This window comes from Emys orbicularis, chromosome 2, assembly GCF_028017835.1.
Source record: "Emys orbicularis isolate rEmyOrb1 chromosome 2, rEmyOrb1.hap1, whole genome shotgun sequence".
Lineage (NCBI taxonomy): Eukaryota > Metazoa > Chordata > Testudines > Emydidae > Emys > Emys orbicularis.
The window spans coordinates 24,864,525-24,882,664 of record NC_088684.1 but is presented as its reverse complement, the minus strand read 5'-3'; the positions used below and the strand labels follow the sequence as shown (position 1 = coordinate 24,882,664).

Sequence of the window (18,140 nt, the reverse complement as noted above, 5' to 3'; positions counted from 1 at the left end):
CAGCTATCAAGTGACTTTCTTTGGCAAGGAAAGGAGGCAGGAATAAACAGATCTGCATCTTAATAAACAACTTAGCACACACACACCCCCACCAGACACCATGTCTTTCAACTGAAAAAAACTTTGAGGGGGTCTGAGCTATCAAAGTGAGGGGCAATCAAGTTATCTCTCTCTCTCTCTCTGTCCATCTCCCTCCTTGCACCTAAGAAGAGCAAAGAAATAGCCATTGTACTTTGGGGGAGGAGTCTGGACCTGAAGATTTTGATCAGCAATGCTGTTAGACGGATGTGATAAGGACTTTAATTTGAATCAAGTATAGTTTGTTAAGTTAGGCACTAGGAAGCATTTTATCTTCATTTTTCTTGTAACCATTTCTAACTTTTATGCTTCGTTTCTTGTACTTACTTCAAACCTATCTCTTTATAGTTAAATAAACTTGTTTGATCCTTTAATTGAAACTAATCCTGTGCATTTAAATTAAATTGTCTGGGTAACTCCGTTTAAGGTGGCAAGTTATGTATTGCTCCCTTAAAGGGACAATGGACCTAATATCTCTGGCTATCCGAGAGGGCTGGACAGTACAGAACATACATTGTTTGGGGAAAATCCAGGACTGGAAGCGTGTTGAGGTCACCCTTCAGAAGTAACCAAGGCTGGTAAAAGCCAGAGGGTAAGCCAAGTGCTGCTGGCAGGCTGCAGTTACACATAGTCACTGAGTAGCACCTGCATGCTGGTGGCTTTTGTGAGCCATCCAGGTTGGGAGCTCCAGCAACAAGGCATTGCAGGGCATGCCAGATTACAGGGCCGGTGATGACACCGCCCCTCACTGGTATGGCTTGCACCCCGGCATGTCACACTTGCTTTTGGGTTTGTCCCTGAATTCAGCTAAGTTTTCTTGTGTCAATTCTTACTCAGCTCAAAAGGTTTGGCAGGGGCACAAGAAAATGTATAACAGTTCACTTGATCTGCCACCAGTTCACAACTGTGACCATGTAGTTTAACACTGGTCTTAACCTATAGCTTTGCTGACTGGTTGTCTGGCCAATAGATTAAGGGTTCCAGCTAACTCCCATTCAAGACAGTAGGATAAATCCTTTAGACATGAAATAGTATGAGCAGGGTCTATCTGACCAACTGCTTAAACCATTGTCGTTTTTAAATGAGCTTTCTCCCTATCTTCCTACGCCATCACTTTTTGATGCCCCCATTAATTAATTCTAAACATTTCCCCAGATGAGGTGATGTAATATATCTAGTGTCCTTCCAACACAAGTGTTATCAGGGGTGCTGGAATGAAGGGGGGCAGAGGGCCAGGGCCCCATCGCTTTTACTGGCCATAAGTGTGAGCGATGGGTGGGACGGGGTGGAGAGGAGTGAGTGGGGAGTGGTGTCTTGGGGAGAAGGGGCAGCATGGGGGGCAGGGCCACTACTCAGGCACCGATGGCCTCCCCCCAGTTTTAGGAAGCTTTCACCGCTCCTGAGTTTTATTGTACGCCATAGTGATATCTTCCACATGATATCAGAGCTAAGCTTGTTTACCAATCTAGACCTAGTTATTTGAAGGGAGTATAAAATCAGTAACATCAATATATATCTAATGTATAGTTGTGCCCCTTCAGATTAGCTAGAAATGAAACTCATTCTGATTTGTGACCAGAAGGGCAAAAAGCTTAAGAGGTTCCAGGATAATTGTGTTGTAACATCTCCAATTGGCTGGTTGTAGAATGATTCAGGAGGATTGTTATGCTGATCCTGAGAAATGCTGCACACGCTTAGCTTGGCCCTCGAAAATCAGGCCACAAGTCCCTTTAAAGATCATGTAGTTATCAGGCAGTCCATGCTGCAATGCAGACCTGCATAAATAGAGCTAAGGATGAATGAAGTGCTATTATCCCCTTGTTACGTAAGGGGATCTGAGGCACAGAGAGATTAAGGTTCACATCCTCAAAGGGGTGCTTAACTCCCATTCAATTCAATGGAAGTTAGGTGCTTACCTTTGAGAATCTGGGCCTAAGTGACTTGCCCAAATTCACAGGAAGTCTGTGGGAGAGCAGGCAATTGAATCCAATACCAAGGCTACGCCCTAACCACTGGGCTATCCTTCCTTCCCAACTTACTATGCAGTTGTACAAAAAGGTATAGGGATTGTTTTTAAAGGGTGCCTGTGGTCTACACTGCAGTAAAATAACCCGCAGTACAAAGTCATGTAGACATTTTTGCCATGTAGACATTTGGGTTCGGTTTCTGAGATCTACTTCCATTGCGGGGTTTCAGACCTGGGCTCCAGCCCAAGCCTGAATGCTGCAGTTTTTAACCCCATAGCCTGAGCTCCGAGAGTCCAAATCAGCTGACCCAGGCCCTCTGCAGCTATGCTGGTCTTTATTGCAGTGTGGACATACCTTAAAAGAGCAAGTGCTGAATTGCCCAGTACTTTCAGGTGAACACTGAGGCACCGTGATGGAGTGATGAAGTTAAGCTTTGATCAGCCACTGTCTTCATTTCACTTTAGTTAATAAACAAAGTTGTCGATGTTTCCAGTGCACTCTGCATGGCATTTTACACAGTGCTGAAATTCATTCTTACCTGTCATAAGTTCATTTACAAATAGGTTCTGGACTGTAACTTTTTAGTAACATCAAATAGAAAACATTTCCTGTAGGGTGAGGCCATCATGAAAATGGAATTAACTTGATTGTGTTCAAAGGGGGGGAAACACAACATCGTAGGACGCTTTCCTCTGAATGTTTGGGTACACGTTTTGATATAAAAATAAATTGGCCTCCATTTAAAATGATCCTCCTTGTGTGGGGAACATTTTCTGGATTCTGATTACCATCTTTTTGTTTTGTTACAAAACCCTCACCACTTTGTAACCAATACTGTTTAGACTGTAAGCTTTTCAATGTAGGGGCTCTCATGTATTTGTATAGTGTCCTGCACAGTCATGGTCTGGGGCCTCATGGCACTACTGTGCTATAAATAATAACAAATAGGAAGTAATTTAAAAATAGAGGAACAACAAAGTTTGATATCTTTCAAGCAAAGTAGCTGGCTCACAGAGAGAACACAAGGTAACTAATATACCCTAGTACACTAGTGCCTTGAACGTTCTCAGTGACGCTAATAAACAATGGAGGACCTAACAGAAAGACAGCTGTGGTTAGTTCAACTTCATAAGATAACAAGTTCCTCAAATAGCAAAGGCAAGTATTGCTAAGGAAAAGTGTTTTCAGTTTTATAAATGTGTATCCAAAACACTGCGACAGTTATTTTTTTGTAAGTTTATTTCACAATATCTGTTTCAAGACTCCTTAGACATCTGTTAATAGCCCCTTTGGCTTTCTGACTTGCAGTGCCCAGTTTTACGTGATTAGCCTGAGCATGGTTTTATTCGTTTTTAGTTTTCCACATGCCAGTTTATAATTAAGAACTGTTTATAATTAAGAACTGTGTCGGATAATAAAAAGTTGCATCTGTGTGCTTAGTACTAATGACTACTAAAAATGGATCAGGAATTGCTTTCTGAAGAACTGCTTTCCCCATATATTTTTTTTCCTTCCGTGGCAGGCTGATGAATTCTGAGAACACACTTTTACAAGCCAGGGAAGAGGAGGGAGTCAAGTATGAACGGACTGTCATGGCATCTGAGTTGATTGAGTGGCTGATCCAGGAAGGAGAAGTCACAACAAGGACTGAGGCAGAACAACTTGGCCGTAGACTGTTGGAGCATGGAATTATACAGCACGGTGAGGAATATACTGCCTGGTAACAAAAGCTACACTCTTTACAACACTTTTTCCATGCAGGATCATGTAAAGAGGTTGCAGATCATGCTGTTTGGTCCTAAAACATTTCCAATTCTAACTCCTATCTAAATGATGGCTGTGTAATTATTTTTAAGAAAGGGTGGAATTTTCAAAAGCACTCAAAACCACTAGAATTTGGGTTTGAGTTGCTAGTAACAAATAAGCAATGAATAAAAGGCAACCTTTTTTTTTTCCGGTGGTGGTGGATAATTAAACAGTGGAAGTCATTGCCCTAGGATATAATTGAAGTAAATAGCTTAGTAAGAGTCAAAGGATTAGAGCCATAAATAAGGAGAGTTACACTAAATTACACTAGCTAGAATAAAAATTACAAGCTTTATAAATCCTCATGCTTCAGGACATGAGCAGATCATAATCTGATATCAGAAAAGAATGTCCCCATCCCTATCATATTGCACAATTGGCCAGATATGTTTGGAAAAGGATGGGGAAATCACTTTCACCTGAAACATTATTACAGTTAGTCCTGCACTGTAAAGTCTTTGAAAGAGGGTTTTAGTATCTGTTCAGTGCTCAGCACAATGGGGCCTCTTGGTGCTACTGGCACAACATAACTTGCTACAATAAAGGTAAAGCTCACTTGTGCAGGTGACAGAGCTTTCTTGGGGGCAGCCCAAGACTGTGGAATGAACTCCCCCAGGAACTAAGGACCCTCACAAACCTCACCACCTTTTGCTCTAAGTGCAAGGTGAATCTCTTTGACCTTACTTTCTCTAACATAAACATATACCAACACGCGTGTGTGTGTAAATATTAAAAAAATAAATCTAGACCACTTCACTGTACGTACTTCTCCCCCTGGAGAGGGGATGAGAGAACAGACACGTGACATGCGTTAGTCATATTGCTTAATGCACTACTGGAAGGCGCTCAGATGCTACAATGATGAGCGCAGCATAAGACCTATATAGATTAGAATACAGTACAGATTTAACAATAGGTAGCTGCATGAAGCAGGGTACCAGATTAGATGGATTGTTTTTTTGTTGTTCTATGACAATACCTATATCCTCAAGGCCAGGTGTTATAAAGTACTTCTACATTTTCTCTGTGACTTTAGTCAAATGTGAAGTTTGTCTTTACCTTGTAATAACAGCAGCTACTTTTGAATGTTTACAAGAAGCAGCTTCAAATTCTATAATTACTCTTGATGCTAATGTATGATTTATAGAGTGCCAACTGCTCAGGACTTAGTGCAAAGTGAAAATATTTCCCCCTCCTCTCTATAGCAATAATTATTTCATTTGTATTTTTACCCCAAGCTTTTTCTATATGTAGATACAGGGCAAGCTGGTTAAAAAAAAAAAATCTGATTCACTGTTGAAATGTGTTCAGAGGAAAGAAAATCAGGATGTGATAGATTTATTGCAAAGCAAGCATTGTTCTCATTAACAGAATCAAAAGAATAACCAAGGGTCGCCCTCGTCAGCCCTGGGTGGGGGCACAAAGATCCTCTCTTGCATTCTTGCAAGGGACTGCTCACGGTATGGCTGGAAGGTGCAGGTCCTGCTCCCACTGAGTGCCCCTGAGGCACTAGTTAGTTGTAAAGGGGGAGAGGTGATGTGAAGGTGTTTCCTTTTCCCACACCAGCCAGTACGGAAAAGGGGTAGTTTGCTGGGCCTACTGGTGTACGCTGCCTGGGTAAGCCTAGTCAACCAGGATTTCTCCTGGTTGATTCTGGATACAGTGAGTTCCTCCACATCCATCTAGTCTACTCTGTTCTGTTCCTATTCTTACAATTCGTCCATCTGTCTCCAATGAGCTAAAGGGTGCCAAGAGCACAATCTACCCTGGAATTAGTACCACGTCTGTTGATTCAATTTTGAAACCCGTGAACCTTTAAGTGATCACTCAAGGGCAATGAAAATCGATGGCTGAACATGGGTGGTCATCTCATAAGCTAGAGCAGAATTGTACCCAATGTAAGTGAAACACTGAGATCCTTATTCACCTTTATTTGACAAAGGTAAATTCCATTAACATCTTAGAGATTTTGCTTGCATGAAGATGGAATAAAAACTGAATCAGGGCCTTGAGACTTAGCACTATATTTGGGAAGACTTTTAAAACAGAAGTTTGTTTTATAAGGGTATTCTGACCTACAGGTTTCACTAAAGCTGTTTGTTTGGATAGGGTTAGAAATTATTTGGTGAAAGATTAACATGAATGATTACAGATTGAGCTGTAGCAAATGGATGTATCTATAGACTTACTAAGTCGTTGCAGTTTAGTTTTCCTTAAATAGCCGAGCTAGGCTTGAGAGCTTTTCTTTACACAATTTTAGACTCAAACTGCAACAGTGGGTATGTGTATTCTGTTTGTTCCCCCTTACTGAATTCTAGGTCAAATGCACTCCATTTACCAATAAAAACAGTATTTTCCCCCACTGCCAGCATAGTGAGTTCATTCTGGAATCTGAACACCAGACTATGTTCCTTGTGCTTTCTTTGTCATGATCTATAAAGTTTCACTTGACACTAATTGACATCCTTGTTGGCAGTACAAGCAGCAAGGACATGGACTGAATAGGAATGGAGAATGAAATTCCTTCTTTCCCTAAAGGTGATCTCTAGCAAACTATATTGTTGAATATGCATGAAGCAGAATAAAATACACTTTGCTCTTCAATTTTTTTATTATATTATCTCTGCAATCATAAGTATGATAGAACTAGTCTGTATAAAGGTAATTTTCCATCTATAACTAAATAGTGCCGGTTTATTTATTGATACTTGTTCTCATTTCAGTGACTTCAGAAAAATATTTTGCAGCTGAGGCAGTATTTGACTCTTTTTATATGCTGAGCACAATTTCCTGTCATGTTTGTCTTCATTTTAATCAGTCAGCCTCAACCCAGATTTCACACAAGAAGCTATTAACTATGCTTAATTTAAAAAGGAAAACTAGATGTTTAAAAGGAATTATGCAAATGCTATAGAAAGGTGAAACATTTCGACTTCAGAAGTGTTGTATTATAGCCAGTTGATAGACAACTTGGGGTATATTTTCAAAAGGACCTCGGTCTGACCTCCCTTTGTGCATACTCAACTTTACACACGCTATGATTGAATTTGCAAATGGCCTTGTTAACGTCTACAGGATTTGTACAAGCAAATGTGGTTTCATATGAGTATTCTACTACTTTGTGTATGCAAGTCATGATTCACAAAAATTGCGTGCCCTAATAGAGGTCATAGCCTGAAAATTTGTCCCTTTGTGTACTAGGGCAGCATATCCTGTACATCTCTTAATACTTGAGTTGCACTGACAATTACCTGTATTTAGTCTGCCTTTGCAACCACTGATTAAATTCATCAGATGATTGGAGCAAAGATTCTATAAAAGAATGAGAAGCATGTCTGTGCATGCATAAAACTAAAAGAGCACAGGACAGATTTTGCAGTTGTATAAAATTCCACTTCTTAAGATATCTAGACACATTGAATGCTTTAATGTTCAGACATAAGAGTTTTTTTACCCACAGGGGATCTGTCATATTTTATCTAGAGTTGGAAGCACTGGGACAGATTATTTGCTGTGACTAAAATTCAGTGCAATGGAGGTGTGAGGAAGCTAGTTACAGCTCTCCGTTTGCCTAGTTCTGCAGTAGGTTAGAGTAGTCCCCAGGCTGCTCTAATCCAGGGGTTCACAAACTTTTTTCCCTGAGGCCCCCTGTGCAGCTGCAATAGCCACTGCAGCCCACTATTAACACTTCTTGAGGAAAATTACTAATTTTAATTTTACATTCATATAAACAATAACACTGTAAATAAACAATGTACGTTTCCTTTTCATTTTAATGTAAACAATTGTAATGACAGAAATCCCTAGCAGTAGGCACTCAAAGAAATGCTTCATGATCTTTGTAACCAAACAGTTTTAGTAAAACTACACTTTAAAAAAATGTTGAGAGCAAAATGAGGTGTTCAAAGAGGCAAAACACAATTTTGTATAAAACCGAACAGTAAGCAACACAATGTTAACAAAATTGTTAAAAAACACATTGTGTTATTATTTGATTTTAAAACAAAATAGTTGTCCAATTTTGAACATTATATTGTGTTTTCAGTTTCTTTTTAGTGTAAAATTTGAATTTCTCTGCCAAGTAAAGACCCAACCCTAGTCTCTACTAATTAGAAAAAAAATCAAATATTGTAAATAAAATATAAAATAACCTCTAGACCAGGAGTCTTTTTAATGGGATGGATGTGCCTGCTTCTCCTTGTTCAGTTTTTCCAGCTGGGGACATATGTTAGTGAGGCTCAACCTGATCTCTTCTACAATTTTCAGCCTTTCAGCCAGCTCAGGGTGCAGGCAGTGGTATCTAGGGGCTGTCTGCAAAGAGGAGGGTAGCTCAGGGTGCAGGCAAGAGTGTATCTCAGGGTGCAGGCCGGGAGTAGCTAGGGGCTGTGTGCAGAGAGTGGGGTAGCTCAGGGTGCAGGCAGGGGTGTAGCTCAGGGTGTCGGGAGGGGTTGTGTCTGAGGGGGTGCTGCTGCTGCTGCAGGGCCAGGCTGTGCGCTCAGTCCCTAGTTGACTCAGTGGGGCAGCTTCACTCCTTGTGGCTGTGTGTGCGCCGGGCTGGGCCATGCCATCCTACCTGGTCACTGTGACCACCAGCACCAGTGGTTCACGGGCACCGAGGACTACACCTACCTGAGCCTGGAGGCTGCGGCGGCCATTACCCAGCTCTGCCAAAACTCCACCCATGATGGCGGAGCACCTGGGACTGTGTCATGGCCCACCTTTGGACCGTGGCCTACAGTTTGGGAACCCCTGCTCAAGAGGTCTCTAAGGAGGGGGAGGGGCTACAACATCAGTTGGCACATCATGGCATGGTTTTTCTGCTGAGGGATGTGGCCAGTCCCCCAAAAGACTGCTTGTAGCACACACTAGCTTGCCATGTGACCTACTCCATTACAAAGGTACAGTAATGTGAGCCTCATGGCTCTTTCCTCCTGGAATCCTGTCAGGATCCCTGGACCACAGGACCAATGTACTAGGCAGCATTCCTGCTTCCTGTACAAGACTTGCTGGAGCAGGATTTGGCCCTTAATTTGCTAACTTCAAGGTCAGCATATTAGCAGTTTGTCTGGCCCTTGTAATATAAATTAATGCTGCGTGGTTAGGTGAGGAGAAGAAATGTGGTTGATACTGCAAAGATTGGCATACGAGTGTTCCTTCTCTTTCACCCAGAGCCCCATGGATACAGAGTTGCAGGACTGTATGCATACCTGCAGGCTTGCAGTCAGTCAAGTTGAAGGTCTGGGATCAGATCAAGATCAAGGGATCTCAAGCTGTTAAGCGCTTTCCCTTTTAGATCTGGTTCATATTGGGAGAGGGAAGTCCTCTCCTATGACACCACTTGTGTTTGTGAGGCAGTACTTGCATATGCTCTGTGGCAGTGTCTTAAAATAGTATATTTTTAAATGCTTTAAAAATTCTCACCAAATTTAGACACACATTGATTTTACTTCAATGTATATGCAGTACAAGCTTGTGCTTGTATCCAGTTCCAATTTACGAGAAATGCAGTACCTAGGAAGCAACATTCAATCTCTTGTTTCTATGCCAGATTACTCATCTCTTTTAGGCTTGGTCTACACTAAACCCCCAAATCGAACTAAGGTACGCAACTTCAGCTACGTGAATAACGTAGCTGAAGTTCGAAGTACCTTAGTTCGAACTTACCTCGGTCCACACGCAGCAGGCAGGCTCCCCCGTCGACTCCGCGGTACTCCTCTCGTCTAGCTGGAGTACCGCAGTCGACGGCGAGCACTTCCTGGTTCGACTTATCGTGTCCAGACAAGACGCGATAAGTCGAACCCAGAACTTCGATTGCCAGCCGCCGAACTAGCGGCTGGGTGTAGACATACCCTCAGTGTTCCTGCTTCCCAGGCTGCTGCTTACATATGCATGCATGTATCTTGGATTATTTTCTCCTAGATTCACTGGGTCTGATTGTCTTGTGCCCTGCACCTTGTGTAGTCACGGACTGAAGTGCAAAGTGGATATAAAATGCTACCAAATCAGGTGTCAACCACTACAGGCAGTGCAGAACAGGGCCCAGAATACCCTTGCATGTTACTATGTTATATTTATGATGTTATTTCCCTGCCTTTTTCCAGATGAAATCTCATTTGTTGTTTTCTCCCTGTGCTTTTTGTCTCCCTGTTTCCCTTTGTATTAGTCCTGTGTCATGACTGGTGTTAACTCTTCTCAAGTTAGTATCTTCTGTGAGTTTCATTAATATGCTGTTTGCAATCTCTTCCAAATCAGTAAAGAAAATAGTACATATGAAGCTAAAAGTCTTCTCCCAACTCTTTTGTAGAACTAAGACATAGTTTAGAAACAAGAGTAAGGAAATGGATGACTTAGGTTCTGTCTTCCATTACTAGTCCCTTTTCTCATTTAGATTATCAGTTTGACTTTGGACCAGGTCAGTAGTAGCCAAACATTAGCATCTGAAGGGGGCCATGATGAAACAGTCAATGACTTTAGCCCAGTTCCTGGTGGGAAAGTGTTCACATCACAATTGGCACTAATTGGTATCTCTGCTCTGAGTCTCATTTGTCATTGAACTATCCCCTATGGCAGTGGTAGACAGTGTCAGAGGTAGACAGTGTAGAACAGAGATGATGCTCGGAGGCGTCGTGTTTTGAAGAAGCTTGCATTCTTGCCGACTATGCTATACCTGTTTTGGTGATAAACAAGTCTTTAGAATCCAGAGCTCTCCACCTGATACTTTCCATCAGCACTAATATATCTGTTTGATAGGGTTTTTGGAGAGGGCTCAACATTTGCTTCCCTGAAAGATGCAGGAATGGAAAGAAGCTCTTTTGAAGGTAGCTGGCTAGCAGAGTTCCTGTTTGAATAAAGGTTTTGTTGTAGTATTATAAAATTATTATTTAAAACTGAATAAATTTCACAGTTTAAAAAAATGTAATCTGGTTGATTGCACTGGGCCCAATCTTGAGAGGCGCTGAGCACATGCAGATTCTACTAACTTATAGCAGATGGGGGAGCTCGATGGGGGAGCTCAGCACCTCTCAAGATTTTGTCTATTGTCAACTAATCATCCACTGTTCTCGTGGATGAAAACAACGTTCATAGTGACTTGTACAATAAGTATTTACTTCTGCTATCAGCTTTTACATTGCAAGAACATGTTAAAAATGTTTTAATTTTCTTCCACCTTCTGCAAGCAGAAATATAGTACACATCTACCCCGATATAACGCCACATGATATAACACGAATTCGGATATAATGCGGTAAAGCAGCGCTCTGGGGGGGTGGGGCTGCGTGCTCCGGCAGATCAAAGCAAGTTCAATATAACACGGTTTCACCTATAACGCGGTAAGATTTTTTTGGCTCACGAGGACAGCGTTATATCGGGGTAGAGGTGTAGCATTGTGTAACAAGAAACTTTCCCTAAGCAAAGGAATGCAATATTAAGCAGCAAGATATAATGCTGTTTTATGTATTCACCAATAAACCTGATCTGATTCAAATTGTGTACAGACCTGAAAGTAGAAGAAAATTTAAAAAAACCCTTATGATCTGATTGTCTTTTGCTGCTTGAAAAAGGGGCTAAGCTGTCCAGAAGCATCTTTCATTTATTATAGTGTACGTGTTGCATTAATATATTTCTCCAATTGCCTATTTTTAACTATTGTTTCTTATTTTTTGAGTGTAACATGGCATTGAAATGTACAGCTTCCTTAATTGCCATTCTCTCTTTTGGACTATGATTTGCTGATACTGGAGATAATTTCATTCCTCAATTTATAATCTCCATGTAACTGTTGGTAATTCACCGTGTGCTTTCCTTGACTGGAATGGCTTCTAACCAGAGACTTTCTCCCTTGAAGAGTGACACAAGAGTGTGCTTCTGTTTGTTTTAATCCTTGAATCTCTTGCAATAGCTATCAGAAATTCTCCAGGTATTCAGGCCATCAGCGTCTATGCTAAAGATCATAAAATCACTCTTTACAGCTGATGTCCTGCTTTATCTCAGTGACACAAACCTCCATTCAGCACCCCAAAGAAGCCTTAAAGACTCCCCACCACTATATCTGATTTTAGTATAAATATGACCAAATTAAAGGTGATGTCCATAGAGGACTATTCTCCATAGGTTTTTTGGTTGTTTGTTTTACAAAATTCCATGCTAGCTATGTCCCTAGAGGAATTCAAATACAGATTTCACCCAATTTAACTTCTTAGGCTAAATCCGCAGCCCATTTTATTTACTTTACATCAGGTTTTAAAAACAACCTTTCTGCTATCAGTTCAAGTTTTTTCAAGTTTTTAGTCTTAAGGTGGGTAAAGAGTGAGAGCCTCCCATGTGATCATGTAATCTTATTGTCCTCAGTTTCATCCTTCCCCTTTACCATCCCCTCCCTGTGTTATCTCACTCCTTCCAGTGCTGTTCTTGTGGGCAGTGAATTTGTCTGTATTTGTTTCATGATGCACTGTGCACATCTATGGGGCTGTATAAGTAAAGCAGGAAGACTTGTTTCCAAATTATCTTCTTCATTCTATTTTTCTGACAAAAGTTTCAATTTTTAACAGCTGCAACATAAAAGATGACCAGATAGGCCTTTTTCATCTTCTCCTATCCCCTACCCACAAACACCGTAGTTTGCATACTTTATTTAGAAGCAAAGAAAAGCAGATAACTGCCTTCTATAAACTTGCTTTGTTAAAGACTAAACATGCACATAGGCAGACTGTAATGATTCACTGAACAGACTACTGAACTGAGTGCATGGTAATGCTGGCGTTACTTAATATTCTAGATAAAATCCACTGCCTTTGAAAACAATCTTACACTTTCAGAAAAAGATCATAGAATCATAGGACTAGAAGGGACCTTGAGAGGTCATCTAGTCCAGTCCCCTGCACTCGTGGCAGGACTATATTATCTAGATCATTCCTGACAGGTGTTTGTCTAATCTCTTTTAAAAATCTCCAATGATGGAGATTCCACAACCGCCTTAGGCAATTTATTCCAGTGCTTAACCACCCTGACAGTTAGGAAGTTTTTCCTAATGCCCAACCTAAACTGCCCTTGCTGCAATTTAAGCCCATTGCTTCTTGTCCTATTCTCAGAAGTTAAGAAGAAAATTTTTTCTTCCGTCTCCTTGTAACAACCTTTTATGCACTTGAAAACTGTTATCATGTCCCCTCTCAGTCTTCTCTTTTCCAGACTAAACAAATCCAGTTTTTTCAATCTTCCCTCATAGGTCATGTTTTCTAGACCTTTAATCATTTCTGTTGTTCTTCTTGGACTTTCTCCAATTTGTCCACATCTTTCCTGAAATGTGGTGCCCAGAACTGGATACAGTACTCCAGTTGAGGCCTAATTAGCGCAGAGTAGAGCGGAAGAATTACTTCTTGTGTCTTACTTACAACACTCCTGCTAATACATCCCAGAATGATGTTTGCTTTTTTTGCAACAGTGTCCCACTGTTGACTCATATTTAGCTTATGGTCCACTATGATCCCCAGATCCCTTTCCAAAGTACTCCTTCCTAGACAGTCATTTCCCATTTTGTATGTGTGCAACTGATTGTTCCTTCCTAAATGGAGTACTTTGTATTTGTCCTTATTGAATTTCATCCTATTTACTTCAGACCATTTCTCCAGTTTGTCCAGATCATTTTGAATTTTAATCCTATCCTCCCAAGCACTTGCAACCACTCCCAGCTTGGTATCGTCCGCAAACTTTATAAGTGTACTCTCTATACCATTATCTAAATCATTGATGAAGATATTGAACAGAACCAGACCCAGAACTGATCCCTGCAGGACCCCACTCATTATGCCCTTCCAGCATGACTGTGAACCACTGATAACTACTCTCTGGGAATGGTTTTCCAACCAGTTATGCACCCACCTTATAGTAGCTCCATCTAGGCTGCATTTCCCTAATTTGTTTATGAGAAGATCATGCGAGACAGTATCAAAAGCTTTACTAAAGTCAAGATATACCACGTCTACCACTTCCCCCCTATCCACAAGGCTTGTTACCCTGTTAAGAAAGCTATCAGGTTGGTTTGATATGATTTGTTCTTGACAAATCCATGCTGACTGTTACTCATCACCTTATTATCTTCTAGATGATTGCAAATTGATTGTTTAATTATTTGCTCCATTATCTTTCCAGGTACAGAAGTTAAGCTGACTGGTCTGTAATGCCCCGGGTTGTCCTTATTTCCCCTTTTATAGATTGGCACTATATTTGCCCTTTTCCAGTGGTCTGGAATCTCTCCCGTTTTCCATGACTTTTCAAAGATAATCGCTAATGGCTCACCCATCTCCTCAGTCAGCTCCTTGAGTATTCTAGGATGCATTTCATCAGGCCCTGGTGACTTGAAGACATCTAACTTGTCTAAGTAATTTTTAACTTGTTCTTTTGCTATTTTAGCCTCTAATCTTACTTCATTTTCACTGACATTCACTATGTTAGACATCCACTCACCACCAACCTTCTTGGTGAAAACCAAAACAAAGAAGCCATTAAGCACCTCCGCCATTTCCACATTTTCTGTTGTTATTTCCCCCCCATCATTGAGGCCTACCCTGTCCTTGGTCTTCTTCTTTCTTCTAATGTATTTGTAGAATGTTTTCTTGTTACCCTTTATGTCTCTAGATACTACATTTACAAACTTTAACCTGCTTTCATGCTTTAAACTACCTGAAGTACAGTGTTGAAGCAGGGAACAATCAGTACAAGATACATTACTTAATAGGAGATAAGCTACCATTGGACTTCAGAGTCCTATAATTTGGAATCCTGTTGCTTAAGTTTTTCTTATACTGCTTAAAAATGTCATATTTCGTAGCTATGATGCATGAAATGTGGTTCTCTCATTACATCACAACTTTTCCTGACCTACAACTGGAGTATTTGTTTGTTTGTGTGTGTGTGTGTGTGTGTGTGTGTGTATATACACACACAGGGACATATCCTCTGCTAGTGTAATTTGGAACAGCTCTGATGATTTACTCTGAGAAGCTGTCTCCTTGTTTATATGAGACAGTCTGAAACTGAAACAGTTCAACATTACATGTTCTGCACATGGAAAGTGAAATCTTTGCAGTACAAATGTGGAAACAATACCATATTGGTTTGTCATAGCAAGAGCTTAAACATCTGTTGGAGTATGTACACAGATGGTTTTATCTGCAGTTCAAATAATATATACACATTCATAAGGCTAGAGATACATGTATCATGTTTATATAGTAGGGAGAATCAAGGATCAATAACACTGCTCTACAGCCAAAATGCTTCTGAAATAAATGTAGTCAAACTTTACTAATTCTGGGTCACTCAGAACGAAAATGATGCTTAAAATTTTTGATTGGCTCTAGTTTTCAATATATGCTATTGGGTCAGTATATACGACCCTTGACTTGGGAATGGCGGAGGATAAGTGAGTTATAAAGGGAAGGGATCTCAATTTAAACTAGAAATGACTAAAATACATCTTTGACTGGATCTATGAATAAATCTATCACTGGGTTTGGACAGTACTTGCTTTTTAGGCAAAACAATGAATGATGCAATCTGAAGCTGGTATTGCGTCATAAATGTTATGAATTGCATCATGTTATTCCTAGACGTCATGGATGATGCAATCATAACGAAGCTTACATCACTCTGCTGAACAAATTGCCCTATATCAGCTCTAGAAATCATACAGTGTCGTGCTCTCTTATTTGTCAGTGTTTAATTTTGCAAAGGGACACATTTCTGTTTAGCCAAAGTGAGCAGAGATGCCTCGTACTTGTGTGAACAGTGCAGATAACTTCTGCTATGTTTGTGGTGAAGTGACTTTTGCATCACAAAAGCGCAGTATAACCACTATGGTTAAGAAAGCCTATCACCTTTATTTTGGCTGCAAAATTGGAGATCAGGACAAGAGGTGGGCCCCACTCATATGCTGCAACACTTGTGCAACAAATCTTCGCCAGTGGTTGAACAGGAAAAGGAAATCTATGCCTTTTGCAGTGCCAATGATTTGGAGAGAGCCAACAGATCATACCAGCAATTGTTACTTCTGCATGGTGCCTCCAGTTGGGAAAGGTGTGTCAAAGAAGTAAAAGTGGACTGTGCATTATCCAAACATTCCATCAGCTATACGCCCAGTACCCCACGGAGAAGGACTGCCGGTTCCTGGGAGGAAAAGTGTTCAGCATCCACCACTTGTTGAATCAAGGAAGGTTTTGTTACCACCTTACACATCAAGCTGGGTCTGATGAAGAACTTTGTCAAGGCCAATTGACAAAACACAAGCAGCTTTCAAGTACCTCCATGGAAAATTTCCAAGGTTAAGTGAAGCTAAGATAAAGGAAGGTGTCTTTGTTGGTCCTCAGATTCGTGAACTTCTTCGAGATGATGCATTTGACCATGCACTGCGTGGCAAGGAAAAGACGGCATGGAAAGCCTTCCAGTTAGTGGCAATAAATTTTCTCGGAAACAACAAGGCAGACAACTACAGGTTGTTGGTGGAAAACCTCCTCAAGGCATACAAAAGCCTTGGTTGCAACATGTCACTAAAGATACATTTTTTGCACTCTCATCTAGATTTTTTTCCACCGAACTGTGGAGCAGTGAGCGATGAGCACGGCGAGCGATTTCACCAGGACATTGCAACAATGGAGAAACGCTGTCAGGGCAAACGGAGCCCATCAATGCTTGCAGACTATTGCTGGACAGTGACAAGAGATGCTCCATTTAATGAATACAAGAGACAAGCCAAGAAGCGCCGAGTAGACACTGAATAGGACTAAACTATGTACAGAATTGTTTTTTGCCTTTTGTTTCATAATAAATTTTATTTATATAACCCTTTTGCTGATTTTTAAAGTGTTACATAAACAGGACAGGTGAAATATTATCATGTAAAGCAATCATAAACACATGAAAAGACCTAGGTTTACAATTTATGATTAAAACTCTACTATCTACACAATATACATAGACATAAAATGTAAAAACTTAAATATCTTAGAAACAGTAGCCAATCAGTTGTTTTAATTGTCATATTTGAATTCAGCACATCAAAATACATAATAAATAGCACATTTTATCTCTGAAGCAGACGACTTCTCAAAAATTGTAGACCAGTGTAATTGGTTCTCTGCTTATTGAACGTATGGGCAAACGTTCTGACTCTTCCTTAGCTTGAGAGAGCTCCAAACAGATGTGATTCATCAATATGTAATAAGAAACTAATCTGAATAGGTACCATTATTAAAACACATTTGCGGATGCTAGATTAGCTGTAGAAAAACAAATTTATTTGGGCATAAGCTTTCATGGGCTAAAACCCACTTCATCGGATGCATGCCATGGAAAATACAGTAGGAAGATATATATACACAGAGAACATGAAAAAATGGGTGTTGCCATACTAACTATAACAAGACTAGTCAATTAAGGTGGACTATTATCAGCAGGGGAAAAAAAACTTTTGTAAGAGTTGGTATGGCAACATCCATTTTTTCATGTTCTCTGTGTGTATATATATCTTCCTACTGTATTTTCCACTGCATGCATCCGATAAAGTGGGTGTTAGCCCACGAAAGCTTATGCCCAAATAAATTTGTTAGTCTCTAAGGTGCCACAAGTACTCCTGTTCTTTTTGCTGATACTGACTAACACGGCTACCACTCTGAAACCTGTAGAAAAACAGGAAACCTTTGAGAGGAACAGGAAAAGCACAATCCAATGAAAAATACAGTGCCATTTATTTTCATCTTGTACTGTTTGCATTGTGAAAAGCAGCAGGAATGGACAAAGGAGAAATGGAATTTGCAGAGTCCCAATGGCTGTATTCTGCAGTGGAGTGTGTGAGATATCAAGACTGTGATTGATAGAGCCCTGCAAATCCATGGATATACTCTTTATATCCGCATCCACAGATGTGGATACCGACGGACCATTTTTGTGGATCGTGGATGGATGCAGATCCAAATTTTATATCTAAAGCCCTGCAAATCTGTGGATATCCAGTTTGTTTTTGCGGATCACAGATCGGATGCAGATACAAATTTTGTCTCCGTCAGGGCTTTAGTGATTGAGTGTATGGTGAATACCGGGTGACTACAGAGCAAGGCCCTAATTTTGTTTTTAAAGTCTGCAGGCTAACCCTGCCAGAGCCTCATGCAAAAGTGTGCACACATTTTCAACAAGTTGGCCCTCATTCTGTTTTCTGTCTCCAAGACATGGACACTGAGCTGGCAAAAGGCCAGAGGAATAAGAGGCAGCCTCAGAAAGCTATGTATTCTCCTCCAAGAA

General features: G+C 40.6%; 1 protein-coding gene across 1 annotated transcript in view; it reads left to right on the top strand.

Annotated features, from left to right (window-relative positions):
• DEPTOR (DEP domain containing MTOR interacting protein) overlaps positions 1 to 18,140 on the top strand; it is a 112,933-nt gene that overhangs the window by 55,836 nt on the left and 38,957 nt on the right. Inside the window, exon 6 of the mRNA XM_065399763.1 lies at positions 3,568 to 3,746. Within this exon, the coding sequence (XP_065255835.1) occupies positions 3,568 to 3,746 (179 nt within the window). The remainder of the gene's footprint in view (positions 1 to 3,567; positions 3,747 to 18,140) is intronic.